The sequence below is a fragment of the Lagenorhynchus albirostris genome, chromosome 1 (genome assembly GCF_949774975.1).
Source record: "Lagenorhynchus albirostris chromosome 1, mLagAlb1.1, whole genome shotgun sequence".
In the NCBI taxonomy this organism is placed as follows: domain Eukaryota; kingdom Metazoa; phylum Chordata; class Mammalia; order Artiodactyla; family Delphinidae; genus Lagenorhynchus; species Lagenorhynchus albirostris.
In genome coordinates this window covers 121,132,296-121,158,214 of record NC_083095.1, presented here as the reverse complement: position 1 = coordinate 121,158,214, position 25,919 = coordinate 121,132,296, and the positions used below count along the sequence as shown (strand labels likewise).

General features: G+C 44.5%; 1 protein-coding gene across 7 annotated transcripts in view; it reads right to left on the bottom strand.

Moving 5' to 3' along the window:
* Positions 1 to 284: 284 nt before the first annotated feature.
* The window catches only part of TLN2 (talin 2), a 448,850-nt gene continuing 423,215 nt past the window's right edge, over positions 285 to 25,919 (bottom strand). For all 7 annotated transcript variants that reach the window (XM_060151222.1, XM_060151260.1, XM_060151243.1 and 4 more), the window contains 7 exons: positions 20,547 to 20,652; positions 19,552 to 19,676; positions 8,374 to 8,499; positions 5,965 to 6,027; positions 5,691 to 5,873; positions 2,726 to 2,851; positions 285 to 1,185 (listed from right to left, as the gene is read on the bottom strand). In XM_060151222.1, coding sequence (XP_060007205.1) covers positions 1,057 to 1,185; positions 2,726 to 2,851; positions 5,691 to 5,873; positions 5,965 to 6,027; positions 8,374 to 8,499; positions 19,552 to 19,676; positions 20,547 to 20,652 — 858 coding nt within the window. In that variant the 3' untranslated portion in view covers positions 285 to 1,056. The remainder of the gene's footprint in view (positions 1,186 to 2,725; positions 2,852 to 5,690; positions 5,874 to 5,964; positions 6,028 to 8,373; positions 8,500 to 19,551; positions 19,677 to 20,546; positions 20,653 to 25,919) is intronic.

The window sequence follows — 25,919 nt, the reverse complement described above, 5'->3', positions numbered from 1 at the left end:
GTAATGATGTTAAAACGCATCTAGATTTTGAGACAATTAGGACAGAGAGAAAACATCCACCACGGGTTGGAGGATGGATGACAGGTTAACAGGATCTTGAATTGTGATCATTTTGAGAGCAGAGAAGCTGACGTGGAACCTAAAGACGAAGTCACCAAGGACTTGCTTTATTGGAGCTGAATCCCCACTTCGAATGCCTAAGGCGGGCTGTTGTACTGACTGTCACCTGGGGGACCTGGGTTTGTGGGGATGAATTTGTATGAACTCAAACAGCCTCTACAGAGTAAGGAGCCCACACATTTTATTACAGCCCCTGCTCACTGAGCCCTGCCAGTCCCCCATACCTCTGCCCCTTTGGATTATGGAGGGAAAAAAAAAAATCATTCGATTTTCTGGGTCACAGAATACAAGTTGGGTCTAGATTGTACAAGGAGCTTACACACTGAGGCAAGAGAGCGTGCAAACAGGGGCAGGAATTCTTCACCCTCTGGGCGAGCCAGTGCTTGAGACACGGCAGGAGGACCCGAGGTGCCCTCCTGGAGTCCACACTGGTTTATGTTTCTGGCCTTTATTAACCGTGTCCAACTCCCAACGTCCATCTTCTCCTGAGAGGGAGAAGAGTATCTTTGAGTAGCTATGGCATCAAGGATTTCCCCCGAGCTGTTTGGTTTTCCTTTTTTTGTTTCTTTCCTATTCAGATTTCACAGCAGCCCCAGAGAAGGACCAACAGAAGCGCGAGTGTCTGAGGACGATGTAATACTGACTCCTCCTTTTTGGTACCAGTCCGTGAACCCGCGCCCCTCTCTCCTGAGATACAGTGAGGCGGGGTTGGGGGAGATGGCAGAGGAGCTGTGGGTGGAACACACTGTACCGCGTGACATCACCATCATGCAGCTGGTGCCCGACAGGACAGGGGAGCGCGCAGGAGAGCTCAGGGCTCCCGGCTCACCCCAGGGGGAGGGGGGCAGTTCCAGGGTGGTGCCCGGCCCCTCAGGACCGCTGTCCATCCAGTTCTCGCGCGGCCGGCCCCTTGGCTGCGCCCTCTTGGTTCTGGCCTTAGCCTTCGTCCTCCCTCAGCTCGGTGGGTAGGAATTTATACTGCTGTTGGCGGATCTGGGCTAGTTTTTTCCTTGCTTCTTCCAGTTCTCGCTCTTTCTTCAGCATTTCCTCCTGGGCGGCGATGATCTAGAAGCAAAGCAACAAGCTGGATGGATCTGAAACTTTTTAGGAAACTGCCCTCCCCTCCACTGCTTGCCTCATGAGCTCCCACAGCCTCTGCTACAGTGGGACACAGCCATGTCCCGGGACTAAGTATTCTTAGCTCTGGAGACCAGCCTCTGTGCCACAGTTCGGGTTTTGAGACCAACGATCCAAGACAGTAAGCTGACTTCCGGCCACTGATTTAACAGCAAATATATACTGTGTCCCTATGATGCAGCAGGCTCTGGTGTAAGCACTTTACACGGAATGTCCCATCATCTTCATGGCAACACTGTGAAGTATGGCCTATTGAATGTCCCATTTTTCCAATGAGAAAGCTGAATCTCAGAGATGTGGGTCCGCTTTCCTGAAGGGACCCATCTGGTGGAGCAGGACCCGGCCCAGGTATTTTCGAAGCTAAAGCTGGAGTCCTTAACTACTAGATGGCTTTCATATATTTATTTCATGCTTCTAAGATGTGATCTGAGGAATATTAGTTAATAGGTATAAAGGGGAAAGGGGAAGTCTGTGCTCAAGGAAGTCAAATAGATTTCTGAAAAGCAAAGGTCTTTTCAGAGCCTTGCTAGACTAACGAGCATCGTGATATCTGAGGAGGGAGTACAGAAGTCAGTGATTCCCAGAACTGTTTGATCAGAGACCCTTCTTCATGGAACTTCTCATGGAACTAGTGTATCAAGAAGCAGATTCTGGTAAAAATGCATCCTGGGTATTTCCAAACACAGAGAGTGGTTCAGGAAGAGCTAAGGAAGGCATGGGAATGAGTAAGTTCAGCCACAGGGCTTCAGTGCTCCTGGTGGAAAACCAATCTCATATAAAGGATTTACATTAACACATCCCAAAATGCAAGCGTGGTTTCCTGACCTTTCCACCCCACTCTCATGCACAAGAATGCAGGCCTGCGTAAGTCAGATTCTCATCCACACATGGAAAACTTCTGGGAGAGGGTCATCGTTCATTCTTTCTCTAGGGCCAAAAATCTGGAGTGAGTAGCAGCTCCAAATGCATCATTTTATTTAAATGATAATATTGCCGTCCTCCAATTCTCTTCTCTCCCTTTTCTGTAACAGAATCCCTGATTTTTAGGTAGGTACACTGCTACTCAGAAAAGAATACTCCATTTCCCTGCCTCCTTTGCAGCTAGGCTGGCCATGTGATGAAGCTCTGACCCATGGCGTGTGAGAGCAAGTGATGCAGACGACTTCAGAGTCACGCCCGCCCTAACTTTCCGTCTTCATGCTGGCTGGAAGACTGAGGTGGTTATCAAGCCATCTTAGACCAAGATGTTGCCAAGGCAACATCTCAGGGACAGTGGAGCGGCAGGCAGCTGGAGTCTGGGTCTCAGTCACCAAGAAGCCGCCACACCATCCCTAGACTGCTTACACCCAAGCCTGTCTGACCAGGGAGAAATAGACTTCCATCTTGTTTAAGCCACTGTTATTTTGGGTCTCTGTTTTCACACAGTGCTCATCTGGGGAGTAAACGCTGTCTGGATTTAATCACACACCTGAGCAATGCCCCCTACAAACTTTGTTTTCACTACCACATCATCATCGTCAGCTTTGCCAAATGCTGCCTTCTGGGCTGCACGCACAAGATTGTCTGAGGCTCTTTTCACAGCATTTCCTGCTGCCTGGAGAGGGGACAAAACACACATTGTATCATTGGAAACAGCCATTTGGATTCAGCAAGACAGACGTGGAGGCACAGTTCATGAGACTATGAATTGATTTATCATCCAATGGTATGTCACACAGAATTTCTCTCTAGGTAGTATCCATTTGTCCGTCCATCCATTGATTCTACCAACACTGGCACCTACCTAACCTTAGCTCATTCACAGGTTAATGAGACACATTTCCTGGCTCCCAGGGAACACGCACTTCTCAGGGGAATTACAATTATGTGAATACATGATTATAGCACTATGATATGTGTGTTAACAGAAACTTGCTCAGGGGCTGCACCCTTGGTTAGAAAGCCACCTCCCCTTGCCCCATCCCACTGAGGCATACTTGAGGACTTGGCTCAGAGATCACTTTTTCTGTCCATCTTAGCCTTACCCACACCCTCCCAAGTGCTCCTGGAAAGCTCCCTGCTGGCTTCTTTGCAGCCCTCACCACACTTCTGGTTGCCTCTCTTCCTCCTGGACAGTGAACAACTTGAAGGCAGGGGCTGGGATTTCAATCTCTGCATCCCCAGCACCGGGCACAGTGGCTGCCCAGGGCTGGGGGCTCACTGAACGCTTTCAGAGGGAATTAAGGGCTATGAAAGCACAACCTACCCCTGCACAGAAGGAATGGGAGCCCCACAGTAACTAGGGCCTTTACGGATGTGCTTTTAGAGTCACAGCTGGCTTCATGCCACACGGTCAAGGATGGGGAGAGTGCCAGACACACTGCAGAAGAGCTTGTCCACGTGCAGCCTAGATCTTCAGCAAGGGCTACAGCCCCCACTGGTTTACTCTTAATGCTCAAAAAGCATGGCCCAGGGGACTTGACCTCTGCCACCTGCGGTCTGGAATTTCCTTTTCACGGTGGTCACGGCTTCGTTAAATCTCCCATAGTCCCTGCCCAGCCCCCTGAGAGTCAAGGACTTGGTCTTGGGGGTGAGCCATCAGAAAGTTGAGAGTTTTCTCATTCAAAGTTAACTGGCTCATCTGGTTGGTGATCTAAAGCGGCCAAGGGGGACCACGAGGGCTCACGCAAGAAGGGAAGGGGAGGCCCATTAGCACTTGACGTCATATGCTTATTCTCATCATGTGCTTACTCTCAAAACAGTTTTATGAGGTCAGAAATCATTAGCTCACTTTTCTACGTAGAAAGTGAGGTTGAATAACTAATCTAAGATCCTGCAGCTGGTAAGTTATAGAGCTGCGATTTGAACATAGGCCTGTGTAGCCCCAGAGAACCTCTGGGTCATTGTAAGGGATTCACACAACATTGCAGCACCCACATAAATCAGTAATGATGATAATAAGAGTGATGCTGGGTTGTATCTGTGTAAATCCTTAGGACTTACAAAAGCACTTTCACATTTCTGACCCTCATAAGAGCCAGTGCAGGCATCTCTATCCTCATTTTACAGACATGGCAACTAAGGCCTGAAAGGTTTGGAATGACTTGTATAAGATTATGCACTTTGTACATAGTAGAGGCAGGTCTTGAACCCACGTCTCTCTTAACTCAGGATGTTTTCCAAAGGAGTGTCGCCCAAATCCATGAATCGCACATTCACAAACACGCAGCTCCCCGTTTTCCCCTGGGTTTATGCCAGGAGGAAAATGAAGGTGAGGGAGGTGGGTCAGAGAGAGACACACACAGGAAGACCGAACAACGGCCATGCACTTTACAACTTAGGAAATACGACGAGAGTCCCGAGTTTCAGTGGGATTGTTCAAATATTACTGCCATTTATGATCTTACATAAACATTTTTAGCAACATAAACAATCTGCATTACATTTATTAGAGTAACAAACATCTAGAAAATCGGAAACAAATATGTCCAACGTATAGAGAAATTCTGGCATAATCAGTTGATATAATATCATGCAATCATTAAAAATGAGACCTATGAAGCAAGAACCACTGAGCTTTGCACAGGGCCATTAGGAAGACTTTTCTTCAAGGAAAAAAAAAGTATGATAAAACGTGAAGTGAAAAAAATGCAGAATGTCTCTGTTAGGATGACAACTAGACAAAAGTATTTTGTGTAAGATAAAAACAGGAAGAGAAAAAAATAGCACTGGACATGTGAAGATGGTGAAGCTATGTGATCTTTTTCATTCCAACATTTCTTTCACTGTGCTTAAAATACACAATCAGGAAAACTGAGATCCACTGGGCAGAACTCAAGTGACACCTTCATAAGTGTGTTCTCTGGGCTCTGGGAAACCTTAGCAGCATCTCATATAAATTCCTCAGTCCTTTTGCTCCCTCCTTAAGCAAACACTGAATGAGAGCCTCCACTGAAACAGGTACCATCTTAGGAGTGAGAGACACAAAGATAAAGATCTGGTACCTGCACCTAAGAAGCTCACAGCCTTGTCAAAAGCGGACTAAAGATAAATGTGGTGGTACTGGGTGACAGGAACTGCAAGACTGGTCTGTCCAAAGGCTATGGCAGGGCAGAAGAGGGACTGACTGCCCAAGGTCTGGGATTCAAGGACGGCTTCCCAGAAGAGGTGACTTTGGAGATGAGTCATGATGGATGAGTAGGAGCTCACCGAGGTTGGGCTGGTGCGGGGAGGACCCCAAGGCATGAGACCAGGAGGCACGCGTGGAGCACGTCAGTTTGGTGGCGTTGAAGGGGTAGGATGCATGGCTGCACGTGGCAGGAAATGAGAAACGTGGGACAGAGCTGGCTGATGGAAGGCCTGGTGGGTCATGCCAAGGAAGCGAGACCGCCGCCTTTGGCAACACTTACCCGCTCCAACAGGAGTGTTTTCCCACCAGCATCAGTGACCATTACCTGTAGCCGCCTCATGGCCTCCGAATCCTGATCAGCCTTCACCTTGCAGGCCACAAGCAGCTGAGCCGTGGACGCGGCAACCTGCTTGGCGGATGAGATGAGCTTCTCCTCACTGGCGTGCCCCTGCACAGAGGCATTAGCCGCCTCGCAGAGACTGCTGGTCGCAGCTGCCACCATCCGGGCCTGGGGACAGTCAACAGAGAAGTGACTTGAGGCCCAAACCTCCTGCAGGGGATCCAAAAAGCCAACGGGGAAGGAGGAGGGGGCAACTCACGGCAGAAATCAGACCCTGTGACCATTGTCCGTCATCTGCGGCGTTGGCGGGGATGGAGCCCACCTAGAGTGGAGTATGAAAAGCAGCAATGAGAGTGGGAAGGCACAGGGTGACCTGCAGCCCCCAAACCCTACCTTGCCCTGGATTTGGAGAGAAAAGCATCTCATCAGACATGCAGCACCTCCCTGGGACTCTTGCCAACAGCACTGGCAGGAGAATGCAGCACCCTTTCCCATGCAGGACGCCAGCAGCTCCAAGACTGCATGTCCTGACCAGTTTCCACCTGGGCCACAAGGAGGCGACCGGAAACGCTCTCAACGACCTCCATTTCACTGCCAGGTACCGCGTTTCTGGGAAAATGGCTCAGGAACCATGGATGGGGCTATCTTGACACGCCTATTTCCTCTGCTGACCTTTCTCCATCTCCAACATGGGAGCCCCTGAGGTCTCTTCATTCAAGAGGTGAGGGAAGCTTAAATCTCTCCTGATTCCTGACCCTGGAAGCCACGCTGTGACTTTCTGGCAGATGATGTTAAAAAAGGGGGTGCGTCTCTCTCCATACAATTGAGCACAGATCCTCGCCTTAAGGAAATACAGACTATTTTTTTCAGGGGTGGGGAGAGAAGTAAGAAGCTGGAAGTAAGATGTTCCCCGCTTCTGTTTAGGAATTGTTGCAACAGTGAAACATTGTCTGACCAGATGTAGAGGGAGCTACAGGAGGAAACACCTTTACACATGTGGGAGGTGCCTGGAGAGGTAAGAGATGAGTATCTAAATTTGCATATGCAAGTGGGGATCTGTCAGCACATCAGGGCATGCTGAAGGTCAGGTAAGGTCCCAACGTCCTGCATATCATCTATAGTTCCCCAGGTCCAGCTGCACCTCCGTTACCAGCTTTTTAAATGCTTGAACGCATAAGTTCCTTGGAGGACAGGGGCTTGGCCACAGTCAAGTTCGATTCTCTAGTATCTAGCAATGTGTCCAGCACGTAGATGGCTCTTTAATCCATGTGCAAATAAACCAAAAGTTTTAGGTAGGATGTTCTTCTCAATGATCCATTTTTGGTCTTTACGTATCGACTAGTCAACAAGTCCTAGGTGATTGAGGTCAGCACTCTTCTAGATCTACAGGGGATAAGTGAGAAGCATAAAGGGACAGATTCATGCTGGTTGGGGAGATGTACATACATCAATATTGGATACACAATGGTTTAGAAAGAGGAACCAGTGGACGTAGGTTGGATTAAGGCACAGCTAAGCTCACAAGAGACTTCATGGAGCAAGACGGAAGGCCACTGGCTGCGCAGAACTGGCTGTATTACAAGTTCTTAGGTCAACGGGACTTCCTTGGTGGCGCAGTGGTTAAGGCTCCGCGATCACAACGCAGGAGGCCCAGTTTGATCCCTGGTCAGGGAACTAGATCCCACATGCATGCCGCAACTAGAAGTTCATATGCCACAACTAAGGAGCCCATGTGCTGCAACTAAGGAGCCTGCCAACGCAACTAAGACCCGGCGCAACAAAATAAATAAATGAATAAAATAAATATATTAAAAAATGATAAAAACAAAAACAACCAAAAAGACACAATCACATCCATCATCTGTACACTGAGAGCAAAGGCCTTTTAACATCAAATATAAGTGACTGACAGTTACAGTGACCAAATTTCCCAAAGCTGGCAGGATTTCCGTGGTGCCTCTATGACTGAGAGGCTTCTCTGCAAGATGTAACTTGGATGTGGTGGTTCCATGTTGTATGGGAATAATAGGACACAAGGAGTATTTTAAATTGGAAGGCCTTTTCACATCCAGGATTAGTCTAATGTACTATTAATCCTTTGGATCACTGAAAAAGAACTAGGCTTTCACGCTAACGCAGATGGAATCGGTGACTGGAGATGAAGTAGGTCGAAGAACTCTCAGCTTTAAAACCAGACCGGCCTTTTGTCCAAAGGGCTAAGGAAAATGCTAACTGCAGAGTTGGACGGCATTCAGCTCAACAGTCCTAAGGAAAGGAAGGGCGTCACTGGAGTTGGACGTGGTATTCTAAAGCCCCTGACTACGGTGCTTATATAGGCATCCACCAGGAAAATATGAGTTTACGGCTTTAAATAGCCTAATGTACGGCGGGGAAAATAAATGTCTTGTTCAGGCCCTGATGGCTGCCTGGAGTGGAAGCTCTCCTTAACAAGAAGCAGATGACAGGCCTGGAAGCTAAACCCTTCATTCTGTCTGCCAGGCTGAAGCAAACAGAGTATCCAATGATATGGGCAAAGCCAGGCGAGTCAGGGAGGGAAGGGGCGGCACGGCTTCCTTGGTCAGGACACAAGCGGTATCGCCTTTTTCTTAGTATTCAGAGGCTCTTGCTGTGTGAACTTTCCATCACTTGGCCAGTGGGGTTTACACACCTTTCCTTGGGCCACCAGCTCCCTCTGGGCTGCCGAGGCCGATTTGACCAGGGCACTTGTGGCAGCAGCAATGGATTTAGCAGCTTCCAAGATCTGTTCTTCAAAATCCAGGGTCTCATCCGCTTGCTATAACCAAAAGAAAACAGCATCACATGCAATTCATATCCCCAAAGGGCGCTTTCTGCTAAATGACTTACTTCTTGGTCACCTGGCTCTTCCTCCGTGCGTGGATTTTTATCGACAAACCACACCCAGGGTAGAAAGGCTGAAGCTGGCTGGATGCCTCTCCATCTGCTGCCTCCCCCCACCCTTCTCTAAAAGATAAAAACCGCCAGCATTGAGGTTCCTTACAAAGTTCAAATCAGGAAATTCAAAGACAGACTCTTTTTCCACACCAGAATCTTTAAAAACACATCAATTCACTGGGAATAAAATGCATTCGAAGGGTTCCATTAGCATCAATAACCCAAATCAAAATAATCAATAATTGAGATCCAAAGAGTGGGTGGTGGCACACTATCCCACAACTCAAGGCTCAGAAAAATGGGTTGAGAAAACAAAAGATGGCTATTAGCTGTGAAAAACCTTATTGCTCTTGGGTGAAAACAAAAGTAAAACAGAATTTGCATTTCTGTGGCTGAGCAGAGAGTCACACGCCAACCAGAGATCACCAGTGGTGGAGAAGAAATTGGGGCAACGCGACATCAAGGTGGAGCTTACCCCTTGGAAACCCGAGGCACGGCTCCACCTGGGGAAGAACACTGGCTCCCCCCACCCTGCACCGCACAGGTACTATCAGGCTCTGCTGCCAAACGCCTGGGATGTTGAAAAGAATCAACATCAACCAAAGAACCAACTTTCGGGAAGGTGGGCAAGTGTAAAGACCTTGGTCCCAGGCTGGGTGGGACGGAGCATCACAATACGGGGTAGTCAGACTAGATGACCGCCAAGGTCCCCGCCAGCAATATTGCTCTGTGAATCTAAGCCAGTATGGTTAAGTGCCCCTTCGGTCACAGAATGCTGAAGATGTGGCTGGTACCTTTCAGGCATTAAGAGATGATGGTCAGGTACAGCAATACTTTTCTTTGTGTGTGTCGGTAAAATATATATAACACAAAATTTACCCTTTGAACCAATTTTAAGTATACGATTCAGTGGCATTAAGTACATTCCCAATGTTGTACAACAGCGATACGTTTTTAAGAGCGCCTACTATGTGCAGGTATTTTGTTAGGCACTTCCACGTGCATTAACTTGTTTAATCCTCACCAAAAAAGAGAGCAAAAATCATATATAGTAGTTATCTTTATCCTTATATTTATAATGGGAACATGCAGGCTTAGGGAGGTGGAGTATTGGGCCAAGATCATGTGGCAGCGTGAAGAATCTAGACCAGATCTAAACCTAAACTTCTCTTTCTCCATCATGATATGTTTTTCCTAGATGAGGCCACCAAGCTGGGCATCAGTGAGGAGCGACTTCATGCTGGAGGCTCAAATTCGGCTCACTAATGGGCCCATATGAACCATCAGACGGGATGGATACACAGATACAATGCTTTTCCAGTTCCCTATTCTTTATGGCATCTCTCCTGGTTCAAGATGTGGCCATTCCTACTTTTGTTTTTATAACCCATGTTATCAGAAAAACATTTCCGAGCACATCTAGTGGAACTGAAGAATGACAGCAGCATTTGAGATGTTCTGAGACAGAAGCAGTATCTCTTTCCTATTTCTGACAAAGTCTTGCTCTAGGAGCATTTAGGACAGATATGGATTCCGTTCCAATAGATTAATTTTGGATTCCTCATTATGGGGCGGGGAAGCTTGTGACAGCGGTGAAATACAAAATTTGTTCACTGAAACATAAAACGACTCATTTTAAGACACTCTGGCATAAAAGGAACTGTTATACATAAGCCACAAGAAATGGCATTGGGCTGTGATAGGTATATTCAATGACCTTGAATTAAGAGCTTTTCTGGAAATTCGTTCTGCAAAAGAAAGTCAAGCATATAACACATTAAGGCACTGGGGAAATCACAGAGTTTCTGAGTCCAAAGGGAGCTCCTCCCCATTTTGCAGATGAGGAAATGGAGGCCCGTGGTGGCTCCCAATGTCTTCCAGCCCCTTGCTGCAGGTGCAGGGGGCCTCAGCTATGCTATGGGTTCCAAGGATGAGTCTACTTCACAGCAGGTTTCTGATTTCCCCAATTTTAAAATGCACAAAAATGGAATTTCCCCAAAACGAAGTGCTAACTCTAAGCATGGATAGATCTGAAAGAATATCTAATTAGAACTGATTGAAAAGGGCTCTCCCATATCTTTCGCTGCCCTGGCTGGTTGTTTTTTTTTTAAACACATGTTCGAAATACATACTCAACTTGGAAATATTTCTGACAGCCACAGATTTTTCCTGCAATGGCAAGGGCTGTAATGCCCTTTGATGAATTTTTCTTTTTCTTTCCATAAGATCTCTAGACTTTAAAATGGACATGGCAGGAAGCCTTATCGCTGAGAGACATTTCCTCTGATTAAAAAGTATGAGAGAGTTTCCCAAGAAAAAGGATTAATAAAGCCGACTGTGATGGAGGGCAAACATTTAGATGCTGCAGTTGGGCAGAGTTCCATGATGAGATCTGCCTTCTACCTGCAGGACTGGTACCTTTCTGTGGGCCAGGTTTACCATTAAGACTAAATGCCCACTCTATCTCTCCTGCTGAAATGAGACATAATGCTGATGTTTCCTCATACCATACAACTTCTAGCCTGAGAAAATGGGATCTCCCCAAGCCAAGGAGACTTGGTGAAAAGCCACGGCACCCAAGTCCAAATTCCCATTGGCTTCAGCTCCCACCAGCGTACAGAATGGAATCTGGGAGAGGGGTGTGAGGGCAGTGAGAGAAGGGAGGACATGTGCTTAACCACGGCGCAAAAAAGGAGAGAAATGGAATTGGCTTGGGCTTTGAAGGACTTCCCTGAATAAAAGGATCACAATTAAAATGCAGGAATTGTTAATAGAACAAACCCCACTGTAGCTGGGAGATTGAGGAGAAGAACAGTAAGTTGGAGCTGCTGCAAGGGGACCCTGGGGAAGAATCTGGAGTCCATGGCATCTGGATGTAAGGAAATGCTTTCACTCAATGGGCTGCTAAATGGACAGCCCTTCCTTGCTCAGATCACCGAGGATCTGGTGGAAGATGCAGGTGGTATGGGCTACCATGGGGGGAGTGCTGGTCTGGGCTCAGGAGAACAGACACACCAGTCAGCTGAATCCTACCAGCCTGCAATCTCCTCCAGGGCATGGACCGTGTTTCATCCAACTTACATCTCTGGAGCACAACGTTAGGTAGGAAAGCCCATGTGATAAAGGTTTGTTGAGAGAATGTATCCATTTAAGATGAGTCTCTGAGTACCGGAGTTCAGCCAGAGAACAATTTACATAGTAAGAGAAGGGGAGATGCATGGAGTAAGTGTCCCCATCAGTAACTTTCCATTCCTGATTCCTGGGGACGATTGGACACACACATCAAAGCACTGGCTCCTGCCCTGTGGAATGCTATGGGTTGTTAATTGTATGCTCTATCTGTATCCCTCAACTGGCACTCATAGTCTCTGACACTGACTCATGCGTATACAGATGCAAAACACAGCAGCATTTTACTAAGAGGCTCTCTTAACAAAATAATGTCACAGATGTGCAAACTAACAGTCTTCCCTGCTTAATGAAGGTGTCAGCCACAGCTTCTGAGAGCTGAATCCACCTTCTCATCCCCTGTACAATGCTCTTTCCCTGGTCCCCTCCACTAGAAAAGACCATTGGCCAGGTCACTTGTAGCTCTCAGCAACTGTCCTTCCAGGACTGTCTAGCAGACTCTAGCCTTGTCTTTTCGGTAGCTTTGAGAAAAGTCTAAGCACCCCTTTGCTGGTATTTTTCTTGTTTGGTGATCTTCTCCAGAGCTCCTCTTTTAAAAAGTTAGAGGTCTGGCGAGATCCCTCTTGGGAAAGGCCACACTTTGGGCTGACTCCCTGGCTGCCTGCTTCCCACTCTTGGGAGCATTTGAGACTCCTGTTGTGCTGATAGAGAGGGGGAAGGAGGGTGGAAAGGGGGACAGAAAAGGGGAGGCCTTTCCTCATTTTTATTTTGTCTTTTGGCCTTTCAGGGATTCTTGTAATAGGAACAAATCTGACTCCATATTGGATCTGTTTCTTTTACTTTAACCTCTGTATTCTATTGCTTTTGCTATAAGAATGTTGCCTGTAGCATGAAATTTACAAGCTAGCCCACTGTCAAGGCTCTGACCTTTAAAGGTATAACACTTTTCCATTCATATAGAGATAAAAAGTTGCAGGACAGAGAATAACATGTGTCTGGTTGGAGGTTTATAGGAACATTGTGACCAGACCTACTGGGACAGCTGCAAGAACAAAGGATCCCGGAACCAAGAAGTTTGCAGCAGCCAACCACACCCCCTCCCCTTTTAGTATTAAAGGAGGCTGAATCCTAACTCAGGGAAGATGGTTCTTTGAGACGTGAGTCCATCATCTTCTCAGTCTGCTGTCTTTCCAAATAAAGTCGCTATTCCCCACCCCAACACCTCATCTCTCAATTTACTGGCCTGTTGTGTGGCAAGCAGTACGAGCCTGGACTTGGTAACATTCTGAGAACATAATGTTTGTGTCAATTCATTCCTTTTCTGAAACTACCTTCCCTCCTACATAGCTGATAGGGCTGTTATAAATAAATTATTAATATACACAGAGCATAACTGACTCATAGTAAATGCTCAATAACTATTAGAATTTATTTCATTTTTCTTTCTATTACTACATATATTTTTTGTGGTTTCAAAAACTGTTGTTCAGACTTTTAGTCTGTTTCTCTGCCTGAACCCTGTTTTCCGCTCATAATTCTAACAAAGATTCTAGCTGCCATTTCTGACTACAACCTACAATATAAATAAAAAACACAAATCAAAGATTAAGTGTCAAGTGCTGGTACTGCTTCTAGCTACTCCCTTGACACCCAATCAGGAGACAGACAACTGGGTTTCAGTCTCTGCTCTGCGCTTTTGGCCACGTGATTTTGGGGAATTTGCTGCTCTTCTCCAGGTATCAAACATTTTCTGTTTGTAATTTCAAGAGCAAACTCAACCCTCCTGGTCCTTTAGCTCTGACATGTTATGGTTTCAGGTGAAACCCTTTTAAAGAATGCATGGACTAAAATTAGCACAGACTCCTTTTTCTTTTGCTCCCACTCTTTTGGCCTCCTTCCTGCAGTATCTTTCCCAGCCTCCACCAGGCCCATCCTCCCAGACAGGTCCTTGGTCATGCGTCTAGCAGAGGAAGAACACTTCCATCTGTGGTCCTCTTTCTGGCCTTTTTCTTTGTGAATTACATCCCTGTGGCCCCTTCCCCTGATGGACTTGACAGTGAAGGAGTCAAAGGCACACATAGGAGATGGCCAAAGGGTCACTGCCCTGATTTCTACCTCCCTCCTTGAAAATCTCCTTTGAGGGACCGCCTTGCTGAGAACTGGTAAGCACAATGGTCGTTTCTCTCACAACTGGCTACAAAAACCAGATTACAACTCACAGCACTGTCTTTCCAGTTAGGAATCATGCTTTTTCCTGTGTTACTGAAAGCCTTGTAGGATGCTTACTATTAAAAACAAGGTCTTATCACATCACAAATTTAAAAAAAAATTCTTTGGGTATAATTTTTTTTAAGTGTGAACATTTGCATATAATTTAAATGTCCTTGAGGGATAAAAATGGAGGCCAACACTGAGAACTCCCACAACACAAGTGAAGCATTTTCCTGCCAGGTGGAAGCCTGAGTGGAACAGGCAGCTCTGTTTCTCCTTTGTTTGTAGCCAGTTTGGCCGCTACCAGTTTGCTGCTGATACTGAGTTGAGTGGTGCGTGGGGGGGAGACCTTAGCCTGTACCCAAAGACCTGAACGGTCTGCGAACCTGGTCAGGTTCTCTTCCAGAGGACCCATGGGTGGGCTGTCTTTAGGGCCACCACGTTTACTAGTCCTAATAAAAGGGAAACTTCTCAGAACCACTGGAACTGCCACGAGACCAGAGCTGTTCAGCTGGCCTTGGCTCCCCCTGGGTTGGCCTGGTCCCAGGGAAAACTCTGGGGAAATTGTCAATGGACAAAGCAGGTGACAGAGAGAAAGCACTGCCAAATGGTAATGCCAGCAACCTGGGGAGGGACCAGCCTCTGCATCCAGACGTGGAGTAATGCATGTTCCTGCAGCGTCTGAGGGACAAGGTGTGAGCATGCTCGGTTAGTATCTTGGGGGAAGTTTTCCCACACTCGCCACCACTTTATTTTTTAATGAACAGTAATACCACTGGGATAATCTTTTAACTGCTATTTCTGTTTTTTTTCCTTTATGTCATTCCAGGTTTATTCTACAGATATATATGAATATCTATCCATTCCTCCTTGATCAGAATCTATTAATTGCGATTTCGGTTTGATAGAAAAATTCTTAAAGATGTGTCATACTCTCAAAAAAATAAATATGAAGGCACCTGAATGTCTATCTAGGAAGCCTGGATGAAGAACAGATGACAGAATTCTTTCAAAGATTTAATCAGGTAAATTTGCCACACTGTAAACTCAAATGACATGAATTGTGTGTGTCTGAGAAGGCTCTGGGAGACCCACTACTTTACCTGGCGGGGAGTCACGTGGGAACACGCACTAGCTGAACACCCCACTCACCTTCACTCCTCCCCCGACCTCGCGTCTCCTGGCCTGGAAACAGTCAGTGGCACAAGAGCTCAATGTCACGCTCTGGCCACAGAAAAAATGCTGTATCCTCCTTCTCCCTGAACATCTGGTCGTCTTTCCCCCTTCACCCAATAATCAGTAGAGCATGCTGGTCAACAGCAAGATGTACGAAACAAAGATACATCAATTTTAATGTACAGGCTTCAAAGTTCAGGTCCTTTTAAACTGTGCTTTTCGTTATTCAGAAGACCTTGCTGTTGCTTTTCCATGACAATTTGTCATTTTGGTCAAACAACTTTAACTGGACTTAAAACAATGCTCTCTAGCTGCGTGAAGGTAGCCCTGATTGTGGCAGCATCTTGAAGACCATATGAAAGAGTTCCTGCTGGTGCACAGCCACTGCTGTCTCCTCAGTGAAGAAGGATCCCAGGGACAGGTTCCACTTCCTAACTCTGGAGGCTGGGACTGCAACACTGTATTTTCCCCTCCCCTGCTGCTCTGACTTGTCACTAGGCAGTCCCTGTGAGCAGCGTGGAGATGGCTCCTAGACCCCAAACAAGGGAAGCTTTCCTGACCTGCCTGTTCACACCACTGGCTCACTACCTGCATGGGGTACTGCTTGCATATTCAGGAGTGTCCTTTACTAGAGCACTTCCTCTTTGCTCCCCACATCGGAGCCATTAGCACAATAGTTCTCTTTTCAGAAAGCAGTGCTCTAGTATTTTGTTGCGAGAGAACAGAATGAACTCACACATACTTCACAAGGCTCTTCCAGGAGGAGGAGGTCAAAGTCAACTAAAGAAGTCTGTTACATGCCAGAAAAAAATGTTTCATAATCCTGAACTTCCTGTTGCACCCAATTAGGCTGTGGAATTACTTTCTGATTGTCGGCATATTCTAAATATTATCAACCTCTACTGACAAGTTAACCTATAACAGGAAACTCAACGGACAGAGTATAATCCACACTATGTTATCTTTATTAGATATACTTCATCCTCCAAAGTTTATATGAAGCCCAGTGACTCACCATCCATACATCTGGTTTGGCTGGTCTGGTTTATACGTTTTGTTACTATGGGTGTAAAGGAACATTACATAGTTGATTCGTGCTTGAATTTTTGCTGAAAGATTGATCATGAAAATGACTAATTTCTAAACTGAAGATCAGGATAAAACTGAACTAAAATGAAATATAAATCCAGATGTGTTTGGAGGTTATAATCCTGACCCCGTATCACAAACATGGGTTTTCTTTTTCCCCACCGAGCACATCCTTTAAGGACTCATCACTGCACAAAACTAAACTATACATAATATCTCAAGCTCTTATGAAACATCAATAATTACGATTTGTTTCTAAAATAAACAAAATAATCTAGCAGTACGGATACAGGCTTTAAATGCTACAAGAAGAAATGGGATATAACATAATGAAATGTAATGAGCACTCCATCTTCTAAATCTACTTGTGATTCTAACATATTCTTTCCTGTTGCCTTCTAAGCTATATTAGGAACCCCCGGAGACAGGGCAAGACACTGTAGGAATATGTTTGATATATAGTTGGATTAAATAACAACCTAATATATCAAACATATCACACAGAGGCCTGCAGAAAGGCATCCAGGTCTGACTGAGCTGAGAATGGGCACAGCATGGCAGGCTGCAGCCGCGGGGGGGGGGGGGTGGGGGCGGGGAGGGAGTTGGTGGGGACGCCATTGGGGCACCTCTTTTACCTGTCTGTGAAGCACAGTGTGTCTGCAGGTGTGGAAACGGCGCCATCATTAGTATCATAGGCACATGCACCAGGGCTCACCGACATTCTCATTTTGCCTTTACACCATCTTCCCAAGCAAACAGTGGACTCAGCGATGCCAATCTGTTATTTGTGTCTGGGCGATTCCAGGCAAAAAGAGGTGCTTATGTTTTAAGGGCCTGAGGTGGGAATATACCAGGAACCATCTTCAATAAACCCCAGACCACTCTATTATTAAAATAGGCAACCTGAGAATGTGGTGAGCAAAACAATTTAAACAAAAACATTGCACATCTCCCAAACTCCCTCAAAGCAGTGCAAATGCTTCCCAGATATGGAAGCAAAGCATATTCACCCGATAGTGGGGTGCCTGCAGGTGTGTATGTGAGTTACAGGGGTAGAGGTGAAACAGCAATTGCTTGCTTACAGAATCCTGAGGATTTGTGATTAATTTGATTGAGTTTAGTTTTGGAAGGGGATGGGAAGAACTGGTTAATCTCAAAAGACTGGTTGACTTTTGATGTTAGATTGGGATTTTTTTCTTTTTTTAAACCGGGGAAAAATACCTTCTTGAAGTCAAGAAAGATATTTTTTTTCACGTCGGTATTACTACAGAGCAAATGGCACTCCCAGACAGGCACAAAAACTGTGGTTTAGGTTGATGATTTCTTCAAAACAGTTTTATGGATAACGTAATCCATGTGGTGGGAGCCTCTGGTCACTGGGTAGAGTAAGACTTCAGAGATCATTCTAAAGACTCTAGAAGAACCAAGTACCCTTCCTAATAGGAAGATGGGAGTGACCTAGAGTAGGTACCTCCAAGGAAGGGACTCAAATCAACAGTTATGTCAACTGTGACCTTGGCTTTCTGTAAAAATCCACACCACACTATAAACAGAAAGGCTAGATGATCCTAGGGCAGTGTAGGGAACGCCCACTGGCCCAGTGTGGCAGTCATCACAAACTTTTTAAGCGCTGTTATTTTTAAAACATTGTCTTACAAAATTTTAAAACATAGACCCTCCCATCACTCCAATCCCACCATCATTCTTGTCCATCCCCCACCTGTCTCCTTCATTCACAAGTGCAAGAGCTCAGAAGGGCCCTGCAAAAGACAATGGGAAAGGGATTGGGACTGCAGCTCTTAGGGTATGGTGAAGGGTCAACGTGAATTAGCGCCAAGCTACTTCTCCAGGAGAAAGAGCATCAACTGACATGGCTCCAGAAGCAGCAGACAGAAGCTTCCCCGAGAGAGGAAAGTATGTGGTGAATCAGATAAGGAAAAGGAAAAACGAATTAAGTTTAAGGCCTCTAAACCTCAGTCAATGGCTGCTGCTTCTTAGCTGAAAGTACATTTTCTACTCACGATTAACTTATTTTTATAAAGCAGAAATAAAGCCAAGTCCAGAAAATGGAGTTGCCCTTACACCTACACTTAGCTCTGAAGTTTGTTGAGAGAAACTTGGACAAACTTAGACCACCTAAGACCCTCAGGTAAGGCCAGTAAAGAGGACCCCAGCAAACTCAAAACCCAGAGGCCAAAAATCTGAAATTACATCTTGATGAGAAATTCTAAAAATGCCTTTATTAAATCTAGAGTGACAATTAGGAGACTGGCTCTAAGAATTCCATGGTTTTGAGAATGTCCACAAGTCTAACAGATTCACTATATGTCCAAGTCTATTTTACATACAGCATCAGCCCGGGAACTGCTTTTGAGTGCTTTGGTATATTCCAGTACTCAAACACCATCCTTAAGTTTTTGTTTTTTTTTTTAAAAAAGGTAGAATTTTAGGCACCTAAACTGGGAGATACAACTTTTTTGTTTTTGAAGAGAAGAGCCAGGTTTTAATTCCTAAGGTATCTGGATCCTTGGAAGGGAGGTGGGGTTACAGGAACCAGTAGGGACTTGCTTGAATAGAAAGATAAAGAGGCCTCCTCTGGTTCTACCATCTTCCCACTGAAGACAGCCATGGGGGCAGGGGGACTGTGGCTTCTTTACAGGGTTGGGCTTTGCCCCCTGGACAGCACCAGGGCACCATTCTTTTTTGTAATAATTGTCCTCTCTACTGTCCTTACTTAAAGTATCTCTTTCTTTTAAATGACTTTCTCTTAACACATACTTATGATCTTAGTAACTAAGTTCTCAACATTTATCTAGATGACAAACATAGATGGAGAAAACACACCAGCCAACCACAGTCTCCAGCATATACTGAAAAAATCTGTTACCGGGTCCACTTTTGAGGTTCACACTACCCTCTATTGATTTTAAGAAAAGGAGAGACCCAGCATTGCTATTTCTGGTGAAAAGCATTATGGAAACCAGAAAATTAGAGGGTGACAATCTCACATTCAGCAACGGGGACTTTCTATAGAAAACATCCAACACCTGCTTTATGTAACAGCGGAACGAAGTCAAGATTTTAAATGCCGGGATTCTTCCTCTCGATACCCAAAGGTATTTCTTGGGATGGTTAACCTGAAAGACCCACCCTTGGGTTTTTTTCCATACCCTGTAAAAAGGTGCTGGGCAGGCAGAACAGGTTTGCAGCTTGCTAGTCCAACCCCAGGGAAGGAGACGAGCTCCCTGCAGCCCATCTGGCTCCATTTCACAGCCATCTACCGGGAGACCTACTGACATCAGACAAGCAGCCACACGTGGACACTCACTTTTGGTTTTGCTCTTGGCTTCAGCTGCTCTAACTTCTTAGCAGCAGCCTCAATGGATGCTGCAGCCCCCAGTAATTCTGTTTCTGCAATGACGGTTGGGTCTTCTGGATCCACCCACTCTGTTCCTAAAAGCAGTCCAAAGAGGGTCATTCTTGGTAGCTGCAGACCTCAGGGCAGTGACTTAATTACAAACGATATCACGATTTGCATGCAGGGATGCTGACTAGCTGCGTTGTCCTAAGGGATCTTTTCTCCAGCTGTCACTAACATCAGCTGGGTGCAGGGGTCGGGGTGGGGAGTGCCTGTCTGACCCTGATTTTCTCAATCAGTTGTATAGACAGCCCTACCACAGGATCAGTCATCAATGATAGTTTCAAAAATCGAGATCTCATTGACCAAGGCCTGCTTGAGTTTTACTCTGACTTGTAACTTAGAGTTCATGAATGCAAGTAAGCATCCTCAGGAGACTTGAGACTATGCTGAGCACAGAGATTTGTCATTCTTTTCTCCTGGGAACTCAGGAGGAACAGCCATTCCCCTCAAATGCAAACAAAGGGAAACTGGTAAGAAAATCCCTCCCGGGTGAGTTGATTGCTTCTTCATAACCACGAAGGGGTGTGCAAACAATATACTACCCAGATAGCACCGTTTCTAAACACCAAGTGTATTATTTAAATGAGAATAAATATTCTGATGAAGGAAAATGCAGTTAAAAATGGATGGCAAGACCCTTAAAAGAGAAGTGAGCGGTTCTAGATGGATCATGACATTTAAGTTGAAGGACGTAATACAAAGACTGGAGAAAAGATTTGTTTCAGGAGAATAGTAACTTTTAAAGTCTAACTCTACTCCCATTTGCTTCTTAAAAAAAGTTCCTCACTGTGTTCCTTTTGACTTCATTTGCCAAGAGAGGGCCTGTGTAGGCTGCCCATCCTCTCTGCTCAGTTTGCTGTCTAGGACTGCCCCACAGGACGACACGAGAGAATCCAGCTTACCTTTCATGGCCTCCGCTGCCTGGATGAGCTCGGTCACGGCACCGGCCACGCGCTTGGAGAAAGCAGCCAGCTGGTGCTTGAGTTCTGGGGTTGGTTTCTGAAGAATCTATGGGTGAAGAACAAGCCAAACGCATAAGGAAGGCGGTAGCCATTGTGACAGGAAGCCCACTCTTGCTGGTGTACGCAGAGCTAGACATCCTGGTTTGAAGTTGCAACTCTGTCACCAAGTGACTTTAGAAATTTAGGGGAAAACACATAAGACGCACTGGCCTTCAGTTTCCTCATGTGAGAAATGAAAAGCTGGGCACCAGGAGTTTTCCTAAGATCTATTCTGACATACTTCCCTAAGATCACAAGGGAGATGAAGTTCTTATTTGTCCTTTTGTTTGTACCTAAAACAAACATACGCACACGGAAATTACCCAAAATGTAAGAATGCTCTGAGTGAACATGAATGTCCAAGGCTGCAGGTCAGCTGGTGTTTGTGACAAAGCAAATATGGGGTCAGAAGAAAAGTGTGACTCAGGTGGGGTCTCGGAGACAAAAACCTCTCTGAGAAGGGCTGTTCCTGAAAGGACAATCCATTTCCAGGGTTTTGACTGCAAGCTCTCCTGGGAGAAGTCCTGTGGACTTTCCTTCTTTTAAACCTAGTTTAAAGGGGTTTTAAGTTTGTTTTTTGCTGGTGTTAAAAAAGATACTAAAAATCTACCCCTAATCCAATTTAAAGGACATCCTCAGCTGATTTCTTCTCAAATTCATTCAAGAATGGAATTATGAAATGGATGAGAGCTCCCTACCATCTTCCACCATGGATTTACATCTGACTTACACCACCTTGTTCCTCCCTAATCTTGAAATTCTTCTTTCAATATTCTTTCCTGCATCTCTTACCCATGCTTCAGAGGGGTCATCTTGAGATTTAGAAATGCTAAGACATTCAGGAGGAAAGCACCACTGCTGTCTCTCTATGGACAATTCTGAGCAGCAGACAAAGCCTGGGCTTTGGTATTGGACAAACCTGTGTTTCAAACCTAGCTTCACCTGCTCCTGGTTTGTGAACAATGGGCAGATTACTGAACCTCTCAGAACCTGTTTACTCATCTGTAAAACTGGGATAATGCCTACTCCTCAGGAGTGGCATAAACATCAAATGGAATAACCCATGAGAAGTATCTTGCACAATGCCTGGAACACAGTAGGCATTCATTAAATGTTAATTCCCTTCTTGGTATCCCATACCCTTTTCACCTGACCAGGTATCGTACTCCTTCTTACGAGTCTGGAAAAGATGTCTTTTGGACCCCAAAACTGTAAGAGAACTTTAAAAGAAGGTTGGTAAAAAAAAATCTGGGGTTGGGGGAGTTAATGGGGTTATACTTTTTTTTTTACATCTTTATTGGAGTACAATTGCTCTACAATGGTGTGTTAGTTTCTGCCCTACAACAAAGTGAATCAGCTATACATATAAACATGTTCCCATATCTCTTCCCTCTTGTGTCTCCCTCCCTCCCACCTTCCCTATCCCACCCCTCCAGGCGGTCACAAAGCACCTAGCTGATCTCCCTGTGCTATGCGGCTGCTTCCCACTAGCTATCTACCTTACGTTTGGTAGTGTATATATGTCCATGCCTCTCTCTCGCTTTGTCACAGCTTACCCTCCCCCCTCCCCATATCCTCAAGTCCATTCTCTGGTAGGTCTGTGTCTTTATTCCTGTCTTACCCCTAGGTTCTTCATGACATTTTTTTTTCTTAAATTCCATACACACGTGTTAGCATACGGTATTTGTCTTTCTCTTTCTGACTTACTTCACTCTGTGTGACAGACTCTAGGTTTATCCACTTCATTACAAATAGTTCAATTTCGTTTCTTTTTATGGCTGAGTAATATTCCATTGTATATATGTGCCACATCTTCTTTACTGGGGTTACACATTGACCAGCCCCAGACACACCAGTGCATAGAAGACATTATGTTACACACTTGAACTGATTAGTCAAAGATTCTTGAGCAACCACTTCCCAGGCTCTATTCCCTACCCTCCTTCCTCTTGCAATCTTCTAAATTTTATATTTGGTACTGTTCTGAGTTCAGCTGCTCTGTTATTCTCATTCCCTCACCCTAGGACCTATCTACACATAGCACCATGCAGATATTAACTCAGTACAAACCAGTGAATGAGTGAACAAATGAATGAATGAATAACAGACCAACACACTACTGGAGACAAGTCCTAATATGATGGCATCCTAGACTAGTTCCAGAAGATCACCAGAACCATGGAGAGGTGGAGGGGAGGGGTTAGATGCCTTTTACTTTTTTAACACAGCCAGTTGGCAGGCAACTGAATTAAGGGTAGGTTCTAGAGTCAATGTACCTCAGTAACAGTGGTCCAGTTACTTATCTTCTCTCTAAGCCTCAGTTTACTTATCTATTAAATGAGCACAACAAACAGTCCTTTCATTATAGAGCTGTGGTAAGATTGTATAAATTAATACATAATTTAATACAGTATACATTTCCATCAGGACTACTGATGGAATTGGTCCGATGTATGGCCTGGGCACCAGAATTTCTAAAAGTTCTCCAGGCGGTTCTCATTTGCAGCCAAAGTTGTAAACCATTGCTCTAGATCAAATGGGCATTTGCCACTACCTAACTGTAAAAGGCTTGTACTGTATTTGTCTGAAACAATACATGTTGTAAGGCCACTAGGTGAATAATGGCTACAGCTCTGGGACTAAAGAGCAAAGGAGTCCACAGGCTTTGCTATTTGCCTTTGCTACAGTGGTCAACACAACGTGAATAAGCAAGGAATTAAAGGTATGATGGGGAGACTCACAGTAAATGGTGCAAGACTGCATGTTTTCCCCTAAGACCAAGAATAAGGTAAGGATATTCATCCTCACACTTCCATCAGTATTGTACTAGTATTCCTGGCCAGTGCAGCAAGGCAAGAAAAAGAAATAAATGGCATGCAGATGGAAAGGGAGAAGTAAAATTGTCTTTGTTCATAAATAACATGAATGCCTATGTAGAAATTTCTAAGGCATTTGTTTAAAAAAAAAAAGGGAAAAAAAGCTAGAATAAATGAGTTAAGCAAGGTCACAGGATATAAGGTCAATATACAAACATCAATTATATTTCTATATGCAGTAAAAAATTGAGAATTTTGAAAAAAGCAATACCATTTATAGTAGCATAAAAAATCATGAAATACCTGTTAAGTTAAATACTGTTAAATTTGACAACAGATGTGTAAGATGTGGATGCTAAAAACTACAAATGTCGTTGAAAATATTAAGGAAGACCTAAATAAATGGAGAGATATACCATATTCTTGGATTAGAAGACTATTAAGATCAATTATTCCCAAATCTCCCCACGATCCCAGTCAAAACCCCAATAAGCTTTTTTTTTTAAGATATCGATAAGATGATTCTAAAATGTATATAAAATACAAAGGACCTAGAATAGCTAAACCATTTTGAAAAAGAACAAAGCTGTAAGTTTTAGAATACCTGATTTCAAGACTCATTATAAAGTTATAGTAGTGGTCAAGACAACAGGATATTGGTGCACAGACATACAGATCAGTGGGGCAGAAAAGAGTCCAGAACTAGATTCACACATATAGTCAACTGATTTTCATTAAAGGTGCTAAAGCACCTTTAATTCAATGAGGACAATTTTTTCAACAAAGGATGCTGGAACAATTGGATAGCCATAGGTAAGAAAATAAACCTGACCCTTTCCTCACCATATGCATGGATGAACTAGAAATGGAGTATAAACCTGAATGTAAGAATTAGAACTGTGTAGAAGAAAATACAGGAGAATAACCTTTGTGATCTTAGCTTCTTAAATAGGGGACAAAACACATATATTATGCTTTAAAACTTTCAAAAGCCAGCAATCCCACTACTGGGCATATATCCAGAGAAAACCATAATTCAAAAAGACACATGCATCCCAATGTTCACTGCAGCACTATTTACAATAGCCAGGACATGGAAGCAACCTAAATGCCCATCAACAGAGGAATGAATAAAGAAGATGTGGTACACATATACAATGGAATATTACTCAGCCATAGAAAGGAAAGAAATTGCATCATTTATAGAGATGTGGATGGACCTAGAGATTTTCATACAGTGAAGTCAGAAAGAGAAAAACAAATATCGTATATTAATGCATATATGTGGAATCTAGAAAAATGGTATAGATGATCTTATTTGCAAAGCAGAAATAGACACACAAACGTAGAGAACAAACGTATGGATACCAAGGGGGGAAGGGGGGTGGGATGAACTGGGAGACTGGGATTGACATATATACACTGTTGATACTATGTATAAAATAGATAACTAATGAGAAGCTACTGTATAGCACAGGGAACTCAGTGCTCTGTGGTGACCTAAATGGGAAGGAAATAAAAAAAAGAGGGGATATATGTATACGTATAGCTGATTGACTTTGCTGTACAGTAGAAACTAACACAACATTGTAAAGGAACTGTACTCCAATAAAAATTAATTTAAAAAAAGCAGGAATTTGAAAGTTTATGTCTTAGAACTTTAAAAACATTATGCTAAGTGAAAGAAGCCAATTACAAAAGATCACATGCTATACGATTCTGTTTACATGAAATGTCCAGAATCGGCAATCTACAGAGACAAGAAAAAGATTAGTGTTCGCCTTGGGCTAGGAGTGGGGATGAAGGGAATGAGGAATGACTGCTAAAGGGCATGAGGTTTCTTTTTGGGTTGACAAAAATGTTCTAAAATTATTATTATGGTGATAGGTGTACAGCTCTAAATATAGTGAAAACCAAGAAACTGTATGCCTTAACTGGGTAAATTTTGCCATATGCCAATTATATCTCAATAAGGTTGTTAACAAGAAGAGAATCAATCAGGCAGGCAAATGAAAGACAAAGAAGGAGGCTGGTGAAGGGTAGCAAAGTATGTCACCCCAAAATATGCCTCTTTGGCATACAGATTGCTTTTGAGTTGATTATTTTGAGAAAAACCAGACACGGGGGATGCTCTGAAAACAGGAAATTACCTCTTTTGAAAGGGTAATTCACATTTATAAAAGAAATCTCCATTTGTAAGGGTGTCTCCCCCTCTGTACCAGTAAGAGAAGCCTGAGAGAAAATCACAGGAGAATCTTATAGATGATGAAGGCTCTAAAACCTGCCAACAACCTTACCCTAGTTAACCCTGCTTTTCCTGGCCACCTCCTGTAACCAGCCTCCTCCCACCACATACACCTTTTCTTTTCTTTGCCTGAAAGTGGTATTTAAGTGGGTGCCTTAGGCTACCTTGGGAATTGCCCATTTTTCCGCTGGGTATCTTCCATTTATCCATGAG